Below are 18,837 nucleotides of genomic sequence, written 5' to 3' on the forward strand. Positions count from 1 at the left end.
AAAATACACTTGAATCACTCCTAATTCAATTGAACTATTCTCGTCGCAATCGCCATTTGCCAGAAGTCGTAAAATCTGAGTTATTACGTTAGTGCGTCAGATTCATCCGACGACGTTAATAAGTGTGTTTTATTCATGGGGAAATAATGGTTGGACAAAGTAACGCATTTTGCATTAACACATTGTAGTCACAAATTGGTGTCGTTTTCACAGTTGCAACAAAACATCGCGTTATTGTTTACTCGTGTCCGCAACGAATTAGCGGACGTGAATGATAAAACATCTCATTTTTTTTCACTTGTTCACGTATATATATATATATATATATTATTTTTTGCGTCAGACAAAAGAAGTTTTAATGTCTTTGTTTGCAGTTGACACAAAAGGCTCGGACGAGATTTTTCATTATTTTCGGAGTACAAGAAATGGAGGACAATAAGCAAGAGTGAAGGATGCAGAAGAAATGTAAAAGAAATGGCCTCCTTAATTAATATTTGCCTTATAAAAACGTGTGCCAGATTAAAGTGGAGACGAGTGGACTTCTGCCGAGGCAAAAACCCAACTGTCACATCATTATTTTAAAGTTTATTTCAGCTGTTCAAACTGAAATATGACTTGTTATTAAAATTAATGAAACTTACCTGTTTTTCTTCGTGATCCCCACAAAACCGGGGGCGAAGCACTACCAATTGGAAGCGCCAGCTTGCTCACACTTTCGGACTCTGAAAGGAGAAATTAATAGTTTAATGAATACGTCTGGATCTCAATTCATTCATTTTAAACTAAAATTATTGATCAATTAACTTCTTAAATCAAAGTTTGTTTAAAAGATAAAGATAGGAACAATATATAACTTAAGAAATTGAACACATTTTTATCATTATTTTCTTGATGATTAAACGGTGAACCTAGTGCGATTTATCAGAGTTTGAATATGTTATAATTTTTTTACTTCTTGATAAATCTCTCTCAAATACAATATAATGGTGACCAAAGAAGTGACAAAAATTAAAATATATTTTGTTATGTTATATTATTTCAATGGAAGGAAAAAACATGAAACATTGAGGTCTAAATATTGCTGACATGGCTAAAAACTTAACATGCTTCCGAAAAATAATATACAATGATTATTAAAAAATATGAAACAACACATTCAATTGAAAACATAATAAGAAAATTTCCTAATAAAAAACAATTTTTATTGACAGACAAATTGGAAAAATCAGTAAATGAAATCCTTTCTTATTCCCTAGGTAAGTAAAAAATGAATTAATTGGGTCATACAATATCAGTGTGTCTAGTAGACAAACCAGACGTCGACTGAGTGAATAAAACTTGCAAGGATATGATTAAGTAAATAAATCATTGGTATCAAAAAGGAATATTTGAACAAGACTGAAAGTTTGCACAAAAATGTATTAAAAATTTTGGCAAAGGGTACTTTGGAGTGACAAATGTGTTCTATAAAAAATAAAAGTAAAGTAAAAAGTGCGTTCATTGTCCTGCTAATAAACATTTGAATCCTAGATATACTACAAAAAGTTTGAAACACAGTGGAGAAAAAATTTTTGGTGTGGGGTTCCTTTCCTTAGCATGATATAACACCATTACATAAAATTATTAGAAAAATTGATCATCTCGTCAAGAGACGAGAAGAGATAGCATAATAATGATACACATTCTTTCAAAGTTGTTCAAAATTGTTTAAAAGAATCATGTTGAAATTCTTGATTGACCAGCATAAAGTCCAGATCTAAATACAATTAAAAACTTGTGGAACGACTAGTAGTCTTGAGTAAAACACAAAAAAGCATCAAATTTAAATGAATTGTGGTTCATGAAATTTAATTTCAGGCGACCATTGCCGATATTTTTTGTTTCACCGTTTACAGGTAGTTATCAGGAATAAAGGTTACACAACAAAATATTAACAATTTTGTTTAAAGTTATTTATTAATTTTATATTTTTCAAAAGTGTGTTATTTCGACATTTATTTTGGTTAAGATTTAATTTGAGGAGCTATTATTTTGATTTGACTATAAAAAGAATATTTGTAGAAAGAATATGTAAATATTCTATTAGTGTAGTAAATATAAATATTTTAAATGGAATATAAAATATAATAAATAGTATTGTGCCATTTCTCTGGTCACTCCTGTGTCTCTCATTTGAAATACTCTCTTTGAGTAGAACATTTAATAATAAAATCCGAACACCAAAAACGAATAGTATGTCTTGGAACGTTCCAGCATTGAAATGCATGCATCCATAGAAACGCAAGAAGGTAATGTCAGAGGCTCTATATGACCAAGACTGTCATAGAAATGGAAAATTCATACATACGACTATAGGCTATATTAAAGATCGCCATATGTTAACGGCAATTGCTGTATCCTCAATGGTCCTTGATGTCCTCAGTTATCACCCGCATTTCTTACTACCAATGACGAATGATGATCGAATGATTTTGGATGGTGAATGGGACATAATTCACTTTCCTGACAAATCTCCACTATGATTGGTAACCACCATCAAAGAATCATAGAAACAAAGGGAGAAAAACATAATAGAATACGTGGGTCAAACAGTATAGGTAATGATTTGAGAGATTAATTGTTAAGGCAGAAGGCACCATGACTGAACGGTATGTATTTACAGAAAGTATTCGAGGTGTCTCGAAAATTAGTAGGATGTTTATAATAAGCTCATATTAAGGCTTTGCTTTAGCCACTCACTTTCCCTAACTCGATAAATATGGGAAATTCTGATCTAAAACATACCGAGTCAAGACAGGTAGCCGAGTTTGCAACGTGTATCTACGCACACATTATTAATCAAAGTGACAAGATAGGTTTAAACATATGATTTTAATATAAATTAATTTATATTTTAAAATTAACAACCTGTATTTCGCTTATTTTTAACTTTGTGTAAGGCAAGTTGAGTTGAATCGAAATATATTTGCGTCTTACAACAATATTCAACTATAACCATTAGTTACGGGCCACCGTGAATTAATTGTTCCAGAAATTATATAATGGAAAACCATAATAATTGAATTGTAATTACTTAATGTCAAGGTTATTACCACAGTATTATTAACAACAATTCTTGTGCCTAGGTACCATAATAACTCACCGGCAGTTTATCCGCGAGATTTGCGACAGATGCTGAAAAATTATCGCCGCAATAAATAACGGCGGAAAAATGACGCGGCCGGGCGCTAATCCATACGATCTAATTGCAAGCCGAGCATTTAATTACAGTTGTTTTTAATTAAAATTAATTAGCAATTAATCTCGGCAGTAAACTGGCGCAGTGAATCTCGCACTACAGGCAATAACTTAACTGTCCCCGGTTCTTGTCACAATTCACTTGCTGAATATTTGACTGTGATTTAATATGAACCAAAGGATAATCAAAATTTATTGTTGAGAAAATTTGACGCTGAAGATTGCATTTGTGGAAACTAAAATATGCAAGAAAAGTTTCCTGTCATCATTAACGAACGTTATTTAATTTTTTAATCATATGAAAAATCATTGATTTATATAACTTGATTAAAATTCTTGTTAATCACTAAAATGGTTTAGTGAAAACAACAAAAACTAATTATACGCTATGCACAGAGCTAGATAGATGTAAACTCATATTAAATGAACAATTTTGTGCAACCTTTTGAAAGAATTAAAATATATATATAAATTAAAAACATAAAAATAAATCTATTATTAAATTGTTTCATCCATTCCATAATTTGATAAACTTTAATAGAAACTGTAAGAAGGTAAATAAATAGTGTTTTTTTTGTTTGTGTAAAAAGTTTGAATATATATTCCAAAAATGCGATAAATTATAAATAAAACGATATGTGAAAAGTATGCAAAACTTTTAACTTAATTTAAAACAATAAAAATTTACGTAGTTTATAATTATCTTGTTTAAAACTCTTGTTTTAAAAAATTATAAAAAAGTAATAATAGTATAGACCAAAATAAGTAGATAAACTCGTAAATTAATTTTCAACAATATTAAATGTGTGTGGAAAATGATTTAGGCGATCAGAGACTCTGGAGATCATTTTTTTTAATTTTCAAAAACATTAAATATTTTACTATTATAGATTAAAAGTGGACAACTTTTCATTTGTTATCGTTGTTTACTCTAACGTAGAAACAACAGCTCTTTCTCCTCTATAGTGAAGCTTATCCATGTTGCCAGCATCTTTCACAATGCATCTTTGGAAGAAGTCATAAAAGATTACGTGAATCCGATTTAATGAACAAAGAGTGCTATTTATCCGGAAAACCAAGATTTTTATCTACTCATTGAGCAGTAGATATCCTCTTATTTAGAGAACCACGAGCAGCTGCTTTATCCTTATCACATACAACGAGTACAGACCATGATTTTTTTTGCTGTTGGAGGATAGTGATCTTCATTCCAATTTTATATATAAAAAAGATAAGTTGTGGTTCATTCAAAACGGAGTTGTTAATTTTTACGATATACATGTTTGTTCCGACGAAAATCCTATATTTAGATCGGTATTATAGGCCGCAGGTTTCTAGGTTCTGTTATTTTACCAAATTGATTATTTACTTTCCTCAGAAGACAATGGGTAATATTTTGAATCATATTCCTTTGGACCAAAGGCAACAAATATTGTTTCAGCATGACGGTGCATAAGTTCACTTTTCGATTGCCATGAACATTTAAACAAAACATTTCCAAGTAGATAGACAATAATTATAGCTTGCAAAAACGCCTGATTTAATTTTTTTTCTCTTTTTTAAGAATACTGAAAAACATTAGTATATGATACTTTTTAAAAAGTCTCAAGAAGTTGAAGTTAATCAATACTGGAAAGATAAAAGGGGATGGTTAAAAAGGTTCGCAAAGATATCATACCCATTTAAGAATGGCGGGAAGGTAGTATGTACATCTTTTGTAACTCTGTTTCCTGGTTTTCTTACATTTTTTTAACATTGATAGAAGGATACAATGTACTTACAATGTTTTAAAACCGACACTTACAACTGTTTTACATTAAATTTTAATGAATATTTTGTGCACAAGTACTCCAAAGGCACTTTTAAATGTGCTTCTTCGCGACAATTCGTTTTATAAGTAAATCTTAAATATTTCTATTTGGTTCCAACACTCTTACATGCGCTTTAAGGTCTTTCTATTGTTTCAATTGTATGGGAGCTAAGGCGAGCCTCTAGTCAATGAGATAACTCAAAATACCGATATAAAGTTGCCGTTTCTTTACTTTCAAAAAGCACTGATCGTATGTGTGTCTGGTGGATTAAATTGTGGAAAGGTATTTAATACTGCATTTCTTTTTTTTACGATATGACGTCAACCAGTAATAACAAGAAAGAATTTATGCACATAAGAAATGCCGTTGTCGTGGTGGATTTTTTATTAAATTAATGTGTATTTCCAGTTTAAATTACTATGACAATATGTTGTTGTTAAAAAATTAAACCGCCCAATTTCTAATCTAAATACGGAACTAGAAAACTCAGATTTACTATATATTGGCTAACGGGAAGAATAATAATTAATAAGTTATTTTGGTGGTCATGTTTTTTATTTTGAAAAAGTTGTTGTGATTTGAAATATCTATTTTGTAGACTAAATTGACAAGACAAAAGCACACATTATTCGAATTGAATGTTGTTAATTATGAGTAAATAAAAATAAAATATTGTTTTTACGAGACTCAAACCTCACGAGACGCCACTGTTTATTTGAACGTAATATCATAAATAATTTGAAATAAATATTTGAAAAAAGAATAACTTTCCTTTTTGTGGACCTTGGTCTATAGTCTTATTAATTCTTTCATACTTTTTTTACCACGTTGTATAAATTTTCTCTGAACGAAGTTCTTATACAATATTTTTTAGTGATTGCATAGTAATTATTTAAAATAAATAAAATAGTTAAATGCAGGTAAAGGTATAAGAAACTAAACAAAATAAAACATTAAACTTTTAGTTCAAAGTAAAAATTATATAAAACTAAAAAACTTTTAAGCATAAATAATTAAAAAAGAATATTTTGTATATCATTAAGGGACAATATTATTTTCTTTCGTAATTGATATGCTTATTAATTCATTAATTGCACATAAAATCTTCGCATTAATGTAAATTTGAACAGGAAATATCGTCGTTAATCTTCGATGTAGGTTGTCACCACTCACACATAAAACAACACATAATTAACTGTGTTGACGTAATTTACTAAAAAAAAAAAAAGAAACAAATTAAAAGTTCGTCCATACTAAATTTAATATTTCGTACTTGTAAAACTGGCGCAATTCGTATGCATGGGTAAAATATCATCCGTTTAGAATACAAAACGTGCACAATTTTCAATGGATCTCCGAAGTCAGACACATAAATTTATTTCTTGTCACTGTCGTAAATAATATATAAATGTAAGTGGATGCGACGATTTTAGAATACGTTTTTTAAAAAACCTACATAAATTTTATTATTTGCGACACAGTTTTAATAATGCATACATGTAAAATACGTAGTGGAAACAAAGAACCGCGAAACAAAGAGATACCGCTTGTATTTTTAATTTTCAAAAAGGCGGGACTGACAATTTTATTATACAGATTATAAGTGTGCAATTGTTGTTTGATTAGAAAACGCATAATTCTTGCACTTAAATTAGTTTAATTGTACCCACGTGCATTTCTTTTTTACGAGCATCAATGAACATTCAGCATTCCGCATTTTTCGTGCTTTATACTGCCACATAAATCCAAAAACTCACGTTGTAAATCTAAAGTAATGGGCGATAAAAAATCGAAAATAAAAATGGAACACCAAATTCCCAGGAAAAAGACGTTTCCATCCCAACATAAAGGGCAATTATGAACCGAATAGAATAATATTGTCGCAACAAAGTGCTCATTAGAACTTCGGAATGCAATAAAAAAATTTATTCGAATCATTTTTATTTACGACACCATTAAAAAAAATTATTCGGATATACGACATTTGCGGTCGTTGCTCTTTAAATCTTTGCACCTAACCCTAACCCATTTTTAATCGTGCATTACTTTCACCACAAAATAAATTTTATTTTTTTTTTATGGGACTAATTGCAAGCGTAATAAACACTGTTATTAAGTACATGGACTTAAATGTAACAAAAACTGGAACGAACATATGGCTTATCCAAATATAACGGTTTGCATCAAAATTAAAAATGGGGTCTGCCAAATTTTCGCGCGTTCATTGCATTTCTGCTTCATTGAAATTATGTCCATCAATCACTTTAATGCAGATGTTCCAGTTTCAATTTTGGACTGCACATAAGTCAATTGATATAATCCTCATTTGCAGTTCGATTTTAATGCCATAAACACATCTCAGTTATGTTACTTATTGTATTACAAACAATTTAATGTATGAATTCATGTTACATGTGTATGGTGTCTAATCACAATTCGAGGAATGTATAAAAACCACATAAAGTTAAATGAGACCATGGAATGAGTAGTAATTTATATCATCATTGTTTCCAAGTGTTGTTAAATGATAAATTTACAAGAATCTTTGTTTAAATTATTAAAAATTATTATAAATTAAATCATACAATTATACTTTCATTTCAAAATGATTTAATTCGTCCCAATAAAACCTCCGTGCAAGCTTCTATTTCTCAAACCATCATATTCAACATTTAAACAAGGAGAATTGTTGAATTAATTATTTTCAAATACAATTTGTTCATTGAAAAATCAACCAAATTTCCTTTCAATGTTATACTCCCCAAACTGACAATCATCATTATTTGCAAATGTCGTTAAAAGGTAATTTTACAGGAATCTCAATTGATTTCAACTTTAAACAAGAATATTAGTTAATTTCATAGTATTTTTAAATTTTCTAGTTTAAATACACATTTATACTATAAAAAATTAAAAAAAAAAAACAATGGATAATGATACATTTTGCACTGAAAAGTCGAATAAGGTTATTTTCTAAATTTTTCCAACCAAATGTCCCTTTCATTTCATTTCATATTCTTCAGACATCACTGCTTTCAAAAGTTAAATGATAATTGTATAAGAATCTGAGATAATAATTAACATAAAACAAAGTTAATTATTAATTTCATGGTCTTTAATTCAAATTAATTTTTCTGTCTTAAATCACAATTATAATATGAAAAATATAAAAAAGATCAGTTTGCCAATTGAAGTTAAATAAGCTTATGTATAATAAAATCCTTTACTTCTTTGGAACAAAACAATTAGTTTTCAGGTGTTGTTAAATAATAATCTGAATAGCTGATAGTATATATTAATTTCATAATATTTTTATACTTTATAACTTAAAGAACACAATTATACCATAAGAAATATTTTTCCAACAAAAATATACAATATAATTCAGTTTATATGTACTCTGAAAAATCAAATAAACTTCAGTCTTATATTCATTATGCCAGCCACCACCATAGTTACCAAGTACTGTTAAATAATGCTCTTAGATAAACCTCAGTTAATACTCTTTAAACAAGAATAATCGTTCCCTTTCATGTACTCTCAAAGTTTTAATTAAAACACAATTAAACTATAATAATCATATATTTTTTATATTTTCCCATCTAGAAATTTAAAAAATATGCACACCAATGTCAGAAATAATCATTATTTCCGAGTGTCATTATATGATAATTTTACTAGCATCTCAGTTAATATTTAACTTTAAACAAGAATATTTGTTATTTTCAAAGTATTTTTAAATTTTCTTCGATAAGTCGAACTTCGATAACTAACGTTTTATGTTTAAGTTTACACACACTGAAGTTTTTGGCTGCATTTGTCCAACCAAATGTCCCACCCATCTTATATCCTTCAGTCATCCCGGTTTTCAAGAGTTATTAAATGATAATTTTATAAGAATAGTCTTTCAATTCTTAATTAATTAATGAAAAAACATATATTTCATATTTTTCATTTTTGAAAATATAAAAAGGCTATAATTTGCCACTTCAAGTCAAATAAATTTGGTAATTTTATAAACCTTTAATTGATTTCAAACAAAAATTCTTTCATCCATTCAACACTCACAAGAATATTTTGTGATATATGTTCATTTCACAATATTTTTATATTTTATATATAATATAAAATATATTCCAAGTTTTTAGCTTACAAAAAATAATATAGTTTGCATATTGAAAAATGTAACCCACTTGTTTTTTTTAATATCTTAATTGGTATTCAGTCAAAACTTTCTCCATTTTTTTATTATTTCAAAAACGTTGATAAATGATAATTTCACAAAAATATCACTTGACATCAACTTTATGTTGATTTATTTTTTCATTTAAATGAAACAATTATAATATAAAAACATATATAATTTAAAAATAGACAAAACAATATAGTTTCTATATTGAAAAGTTAAATAAACTTATTCTTTTTGAAATGTCTTAATTCGGTCCATCCAAAAATCCCTCCAATCTTATATTCCTCAAGCCAGCAGGGTTGACATAAGAAAACGCTAAAATCCTTATGCCAATAGCTCGAACCACAATTTCGATTGCACTTATTACATAAATTTGTATCCCGCTTAGCCTTCGTCGATTTTCCCACCAAAATGTCAGTTTTCGATGAATAGGAGTATGAAGGTAAATATATCTGATATTTCGTGGGCGTCACTTTAGAAATCTGTTCATCTATAAGTTCCTCCTTCATTTTGATTTTCTGTACCTGCTTTATTGCATCTAAAAACAAACCTCTCTCGTTCATTTGGTATCTCATCGGTTTAATTAGGTCCACATTAAAATCTGACATCCTGGATTATTCTAATTGGAATTATTTTTACAACAACGAAGGTATATAATTGTTACAAAAAGTTCAATTGAAGCCGATTTTTTTATTTCATCTTAGAAGTTGTTTTTTAATAGACGACTTTTGTTCATTTAACTGGCATTAATCTAATGTCAAATGATTTTCAACTTGACATAAACTGTGCGGCATTTGTTATTTTCTAAACAAGTAAATTAATTGTTGAAACTTGTCTTGATTCTTAATATACGAATATAATTATTTTTATTGTTATTGACAGCAATATAGATGATCGGAGATTAGTCCAAAATTCGTTTCCAATTTCACCCCACGTGAAATTATAACGTTAATTTAAGAGTTGAGTCTCGAACATCCGGAGATTTATCATTTATTTAATGCCATCATTCGTCATACGCCACACTCTTTTTAAATCCACCTTATCTGTCGTTGGAAAAATATAATTTATCATACGAGATTAAGATGGAGGATGATGTAAGATTTTCTTTCTATTTTGAGAGCGAGCCATTTCAATTTATCGAATCTCAGTAATGAGTTTTCTTCGACGGTATCGATAAAATATAAAACACGTAATAAAATATCTCCAAACCAGTTTTAATAACAGTTGTGCTTTGTCCTTTACAAAGTGTTCTTTGGTAAAACGAACCAACTAATATCAATCACGTCGATGGTGTTAAATTCTTGGTTCATGCAAATCCTACCGAGAAAGTGTCCAATATATCTCGGTTTTATTTGACAATTAATGGTGTCCTTGTGAAGCAGTGTTATCTGACCTGACTTCCAAGAAGATTAAGCGTCTGCGAATCGTCTGTTTGGGTTTTCCACTGATTTAATTTCAGACTGTTTCAAAGAACAGTCCTTCACACTTCAAATCTTTGCATTGATAACGCGTTGGGATTTTTATGTATTGTTATTTTTTGAACGATGGTATCTGGGAACGTATTAAACATTTTAGGCGCCTTCTTACTTAAAATCCACAAATACTTTTTAGATAAAGGCATTCGACCTTTTATTGATCGACTAAGAAAAAGGGTCGTTGCCCGAATTAAGTTTTATCCATTCGCTTACTGTAATTTAGTAAGCTGTACGTGTATTGTTACGTGTGATCTTTATTTGATTCGGAAAACGTGAAGGACTCCCGCCGTTTTACAAACACCAAGATCCACGTAAATTGTATTTCAAGTCGATGTTCTTTGGGAAAGTTCATGAAAAGAACTTCTAGGGAATATAGTTAAAATTGTAGATCAGAAACTAAGATAAAGATAATTATTATTTATATATTTTTACCTTCATCAAAGTGGTTAGAAAAACAACAATAAACAAAAAGAGCTACAACATAAATAGAACTAGAAATGTTGAACTCAGTACCGAGTGATGGTAATTTACTAAAGCTTCTTTCTTTAAAGCGGATAATCCAATTTTGAAAGTTGCAATTAACTCCTGGTAATAAATTGCAGGATGATTTACACCCAGTTGAGATGTGTTAAATGCACTTGGACATACTCCAAAAATACAGACTTTTTCGTCCCCAGTTTCTTGGCAACTAATCTAAATGTGGCAGTGATTTACAGAGACCAATCCCAATCGACATGTGAAACATAAAACAGATTTATATTAACTGTAATTTAGACAAAGAAACCATTTTAATCTTAACAACGTTCCTCGTTAGCTAGTGTTTAACCAGAAACAATAAGATTTCTCCACCGAAATTGGACGGAAAGGGAAGCATTAGTTTGAGCCTGGAGATAAGACATGTAACGAATTGGAAGAATATTCATGGGGGCTATTTGCGAGATAACGCAAGACAAATATGTACGTCTTGAAGCAGGCGACAAACTACCAGCCATAAATCACCATTCCATAAATTAAGGTCCAGAGTATTGTGTCGCATTGGAAAGCGACCAATTTAAGATAGTGTTGCTAATTCGTTTTTAGTTTTATTAAAAGTACAATGCCTCCAAAAAAGGGCATAATTTCATGCCACGAATCCTTTTTCTTCATCTTCTCTTAGTAATCTCATTAAATTCTTGGAAAAAATTTTGAATCGTACTTTAGGCATTTATTATTTCTGTTCTTAGACGCATCCTGTTGCAAGTTTTAATAGATATTTATTTTACGATTCATCCTTTACTGTAGACTGTATTTAACGTTGACATGTTTATACTCTATTAAACGTGTATTTACCGTAAAATTACAATTTTCAAAGGATTGCACGCAAATTAAACGACAAACAATGGAATGGTACCAACCATGTAAAAATCCTGTCATAAAACTATGATTTTACTGTTTACAAAAGGGCAATAAAATATGTTTGCCTCCTACAAAGTATAAATACACCTTGAATTGAATAACAAATCTATCTTTATTTCTTTGATGACTGGAAATTTTTCTTTGAAGTATTTATTTTTGTAACAATGTATGTATATCAAACGGATCAAATTAAGATTTTTGGTTTAGTAAATACTTGTTTTATTCACATCCACTTTTCCTATTCAATAATATGTAACAAATATTTTTTATAACAATAATATTTTATCTTTATTAATTTATCTATATTTAACTTTTTATTTTAAATTTAAATTATAGAGTTTTACCAATTTTAATTAATTAAATAATTATTAGATTGAATTTTAAAATTAAAATTAGATTATATTTTTATATTACAATAAATAGACTAAATATACACAAATATAAGTTTAATTTAACAAATAAAATACATAAATATTCCAGTATACAGTGATGATCATAGGATAGTACAGATTATTATATATTGTTAATCAGGAAATGTTCACATCTAATTAAACTCAGTAAAAATATTTTATATTTTATTTAAAATAATTGAACCATGTTGCTTCTACAATTATTCACTTTACAAATTCAAAATAACTTCTACTTAAACTAAGTCTTAAACAAAATAAATCTGTAATGAGGATGTTCAAAAAAATTTCACACATTTAAAAAAAAAAGATATATTTATTAAATAATTTAAACATTACATAAAAAAATTGTTAATATCCTTTGTTTGTTGTAACCACTTCTAAAGAGACAAAGGTTCAACGATATATCGATCACAATTCATCTAAATTTGATAGGTTTTGGTGTTTTAATCGAAACATCATGTCGTCCCATAAGTTTTCAATTGGATTTAATTCAGATTTTGCGCTGGCCAAACGAGAACATCAAGATGATTATCTTTTAACCAATTTTGAACAACTTTGGACGCAGGTTTCGGATCATTATCATGGTAAATTATCGTTGGTAAATGGTTTCATTACATCTCTCATGTTGTATACATTTTATTAATAAACTGTAATAGTAATGCCAAGAAAAGAATCCCCAAACCATAATGTTTCCATCGCCGTATTCAGTTCAAAGATATCTGGAATCCAAACTTTTATTTGGATGACGATGAATGTATTGTTTGCTATCTGATCCTATTCTGTTGAATTTTCTTCATTCCAAAGTACTGTTCGTCAAAATTCTAGAAAGTAATAATTTTGTACAAACTTTAGTTTGTTTATCTATTTATGTCTCTATTTATTTTTGACCATTTTTCTTTCTTTACTAAATCACAACCTTGCTAGACTTGTTCATTCAATTAAGGTCGGATTCTTGCAATTTGTCTGTCTATAAAAGGAGTTAGTTTTTTTTAAGACGTTTTTTTATTATATTTTCAAATGAGTGTGTTCTTTCATATTTGTTAATAACATTGTAAACCATTATTCAGGAGCATCTTAAACTTGTAGTGATGTTAGCAATATTTGGACCTCGATGTTTCATATTAATTATTATTTCCCTCTTCTCTGGAGCGCAATATTTTGTTCTTCCCAATGAATATAAATTATTCAATAAAATAATATAAATTCTATTAAGAATAAAGTATTGTTAATCAGATTAATATGTCCGTTTATAACAATATTTCCGTCGTTTTTAAGGCCTGTGGTAAAAATACCGTATAAAATATTGAAATATAAATTTGAATTAAATACTTTTATGAAATATCTTACAAAATATTTTAATTTCAAATTACATACAGTATGGCCCATTTGAATGTCGGACACTCTCCCAAAATTTTCTATTTATCATCTGATTTTAACGAACTTTTTTTCAATAGTAAAGCATGAAAACATGTACTATCGCGTTCATAAGTGGTCTGCCACTTTCCTGACGTCAGGCCGTAAACGGTCACATTCTGTATTACCGTGCACTACCGTCTCGGCAGTGCCGACTCCCCACCACATCGTAAGATGCGATTCCTAAATGTGTTGTCAATTGAATGCGAACCTTTGTACAGCGAACATGAATTTAAACGAGGAAAAACGCCTTAAAATCGTCTTTTTAAATCAACAAGGAAAGAATATTTCTGAAATAGCTAGAGAGCTAAATATTTCGGTAAGAACTAAAATTGGGAGAATATGTTTATGTCCCCAGTGTTGTATATCTTTGTTGAAAGTTTGGGTGCGTTTTTTTTTTGTTTTTCGGTTTGGTACAACAATTTTATTTTTATTATTTATTTTTTAAGGAACTGTATATGTAGCGGAGGAAGAGAGCCTCTACATATAGTTCAGGGATAAACTGCATGATATTTTTAAAAAGATCTCGAGTTTAGTGAATTTTATATGTAGCGAAGGAAGAGAATCTCTATATATAATTTAATGTTTTAGGTTTTTCATTATAATATAACATTTGTTATCAAGTATTTTAATTTTAAAAATTTATATTGCAAATGAATGTTCCATACAATAAAATAAATACAATTTTGTGATTATAAAATGAATTGTGAACTGGGAAACATTATGGCCGTTCTGCAAACCGACTTTCTGGGGTCTGAGATAGTTTAGATTTAGGAACGAGTGCTCGTTTTAGTTTAACTACGTATTGGTTTTCGAATCGAAACGCGACATGAATTTTGTGAATTATATATCATATATTAATTTCAAATTATGTATCAACAACAATGTTGTAGATTCGTAGTTAGTTTCTCATATTCAATTTTAATAATGCGATATAAAAAAGACAAGAAGAAACACTTGTTTACTTCGCGTCTAATATATACAGCAGTAACGTTCCGAATACAAAATGCACATATACACATAAATATTATAATTATAATAAAAATTAAGTAGTATATAATTTAGTAATTCCATTTATTTATTTTTTTTTTTTTCAAATATCTATATATTTGTATAATATTACGTACAGAATCTCAAACAATTTAAATAAACGTTTTCTTGAAGAACACTCTGATGAGCCACTGGTAGATAAATTTGGCCACCGAGATCCCCTCAACTCCTTTGGACTACATTTTGTTTGGACATTTAAAGAATACCATTTATAGAAACAGATTACAAATCATGGATCATGGATAAGATACAATAACAAATAATGTTCAAATAAACGAAAAACAAGAGTGAGGATCTTTTTGAACAAACCAAAGTGTCATTTTTGAATTCATGTATCCAAATTCTGTTAATGTATGTTATATTATTAATAACTATTGTTATTTTATTCTTTTAATTTTAATCTACATAAAAAAATTAAGAACAAAATTGTCCATAAAATAAAGTTTTTAAAAAATAACTGTGTGTATTATTTCATAACATTTGAAATGTTTTAATATGCACTATTTTATATATCGTAAATACTTGGTTTTGTTATGAAAATAGTTAATTTTTATTTCTTGTATGTAATCTTTTAAATATTTTTAAAATATATCACATTAGCTCAAATACTATTTTAAATCATTTTTAAAAATATTTATTTAGTAAAAAATCAAAATAATATTAATTAAGATTAATTTAATATTTGTTATTTAAATAATCGTTTAAAATATTGTAGTTATCATTACAATTTCAACAAAACACAACAAATATTTTCTGAATAACTAATGTTTACAAAATTAGTTCATAATTTGCCGTGATCCAATCCTTACAACCCTGTTTATAGTGTAGCATGTTGTTTTGTAAAATCGATACCCCTTTTACCATGTCAAAACTTATTCAGATTCAGTTTTTAATTTTTACGCGGACCGAAATAATAGACTGTAACAGAATGTGACGGTCGAGGTCAAGCGCTTCGGAAAGTGGCAGACCACTTATGAACGCGATAGTATGTACAAAATGTCACGTTTTTTGGCGTAAAACCAAAACCTACCATGTAATTATTCATGAAAGTTGAATAAATCGATAGTATGAATTTTGTATAGTATTGTTTTTAATAAATTTACTATATACGCATATCAGGGGGTGCTAAATCCAGTCTTGTAGTTAGATTTGACATCAAAAATATGATATCCTCAATTTTCATGTCTAAAGAATTACCCTGTAGGTTTTGGTTTCAGGATAAAAAACGTGACAATTTGTCTATAAATATTGTTTTAAAACTTAATAATTGCAGTACAGTTGAAACACTTAAAATTTAATTGTGGAATATCAAATACTACAATGAATTCATTAAATATACCACAATAATTAATTATTATAACGATCTACATTATTATATAATTATTTCATATTAATATTTTTATATACATTATATTACATTTATATTAATATTAGACATTATTATGCATTTTTCTAAATTTGTAGACATTGTACAAATTACTGAATAATGTATTTTTTCCTTTATTTAAATTATTATAGATACTATATATTTAGAAATTTTGTAACATTTAGTAAGACATAAGTAAAAAGATTAAAAATAAGTGAGTTTGTAAATATAAATTATTCAAAATCACTTCACATATTAATAATAACAAAATACTCACCCCAAATAAAAAACGCAATTTTTCATAATTTATTGTAAACACAATTGTTAAAGGCACTTATAATTGTCACTAACACAATATCATCAGACTATTTAAATGAAATGTAAGTTCTTATATCAAATTACCTACAAAACTATACTGATAAAAATATCACAATAACCATTAGCAGTGTTTGTGTGAATAGAATAAATTGGCACAGAGCTTGCAATCTTAAGAAGACAATGTGGTCAATTCGACAACAACAAAAGTACTTGTATAAAATTACACATTTAGCAAAAATATAAAATAGTCATGTGACCCGGCATGAATAATAATCATTGTCAATTGTTACAAAATAAAAATTCTAACCTTAACAAAACTGAATAATATCACTGTTTAACACGCATTGTAAAAATTATCGGCAAACTAAAATACACATATAACAAAACCAAGTTCACTGAACGAATGACGGTGAAAAAACGGCAAACGTAGGAGGAGGACCAAATTCGAATTTTAATTAAAAATACCACGATATATACGAAACAAACTTTTTATCTTTAATTTGATAGAATAAGGTTAGAACATATCGGTATCGTAGTAATGCGCATGTGCACAACATCGTAAATATTTGTTTAAACAAAAGGATTTTGCACAAAAAGTCTCGTCGTAAATTCGAAACGACCAAGACATTTTTATCAGTGCAAACAAAACGTGAATGTTTTATCCGAATAATATTCAAATTGAATAAGACGATGGTGAAAATTAAAATTACAACGTATTTGTAAATTTGTTTACTTAAACTGGCATAATTGGGGCTTTTAAAAACCATTCAACGCTCTTTCATTCATAATATATTTAGCAATTTATTAATAATTAATTTGATTAGCCAACGGTGCACGTGGGGCCACCTATCAGTGGGAAGGTCGAAGTAGCTGTAAAGCACTCTGTTACATCAGCACCTGAAGTGGGGGTGCAGAACCGGACTTAAAAATCAACATAAGCGTCAAATACAACATTCAAATAAAAGAATATTTCAACTCGTATTCATCACATTTAAATTTCGTAATTCACTTTTTATTGTTTCAAGTCTTTTTCGTTTATTCCTATTACTACATGAAACAAATGTGTTACCGAGTTCAAATTGAATTTTGTTTGAAAAATTATTTTCTAAAATAAACAACATGTATTAAACTTGTTATAGTTTAGATTTGAAACTTGCGTGGGTATTGAACACTGGATTTTTATATAACTTAAGGCTATAAAACAGAGGAAACTTTAAAGCCGCCGCCCTCGAATCTGATTTTATTCGTTATATTCCCAGATATTATGCGACAATACATTTTATTGAGACATTATATTTTATAGGTTTTTCGATTGAACAATAAATCTCGCTTCTGTAAATAAACTTTTACATCTATCTATCAGTGAGATAATGGGATTTCGTGTCGTCCTTTAGTTTCAAATCGAATAAAAATGCTACAACTGTTACTGTAATGTGGGTGTCCGGGACTCGTTTATTAACCAGACCGTAGGATTACAAAATAAATCAATCAGCCGCGACACAACGATTACACAGATCCAAATTCCAATCATGTATGGAAGGGATTATTTTTTTCAATTACACAATATATTGAACTGGGATCAATTCACAAATTAATATTCCAATTTCCAGTTCTTAAATTTAAAATTACCGTGTCACTTAATTAAAAATTTTAAAATATTACTTTTATAATTCTTTTTTTTAATGCTGATGTATTATAATATATTTGTTTAAAAAAAATATTTAAGCCGGATAACACAAATATCTGTCTTAGTTTTTATCGAGTCTCTTGACAATAAAATCCTATAATGGCGAAACAAGTCGAAAATAACAAAATCCACTTAATAATTTTCCAGCAGTAATCCGCTTAAAACTGTCTCGATGAATTGTTTTGCAAGATAGATGCCGTTGCAATAAATCGATGGGAACTGGAGAAATTTCCGTGACGCAAAAACGTACAAATTATTATCTTCAAAAGCGACAAATTCTTTAAATAAGTATTTATAAGTATTTATTATTATCTTGTACGTTCGTATTTGTATTCGGATCATATTTGGGGAAATTAAATAAAAACATCCAATTTGCATGATTTGTATATATAAAATATTTGCAAAACATCTCACGTAACCTACGCCAATGTTAGGGACGTCTTTTCAAATCCCTTCAAAAAGTCCATGAGCACGTTCTACGTCTCC

The 18,837-nt window shown here is 28.6% G+C and overlaps 1 protein-coding gene across 4 annotated transcripts in view; it reads right to left on the reverse strand.

The window, feature by feature from the left end:
- Positions 1-18,837, reverse strand: part of LOC109600418 (dual 3',5'-cyclic-AMP and -GMP phosphodiesterase 11) — a 149,021-nt gene that overhangs the window by 104,414 nt on the left and 25,770 nt on the right. For 2 of the 4 annotated variants that reach the window (XM_049961348.1, XM_049961347.1), the window contains exon 2: positions 642-722. In XM_049961348.1, the coding sequence (XP_049817305.1) occupies positions 642-722 (81 nt within the window). Of the gene's footprint in view, positions 1-641; positions 723-2,347; positions 2,391-16,623; positions 17,128-18,837 lie in introns of those variants that run through there. The other 2 variants (XM_049961351.1, XM_049961349.1) reach the window with 2 other exon arrangements.

The sequence above is a fragment of the Aethina tumida genome, chromosome 1 (assembly GCF_024364675.1).
Source record: "Aethina tumida isolate Nest 87 chromosome 1, icAetTumi1.1, whole genome shotgun sequence".
Taxonomy (NCBI): domain Eukaryota; kingdom Metazoa; phylum Arthropoda; class Insecta; order Coleoptera; family Nitidulidae; genus Aethina; species Aethina tumida.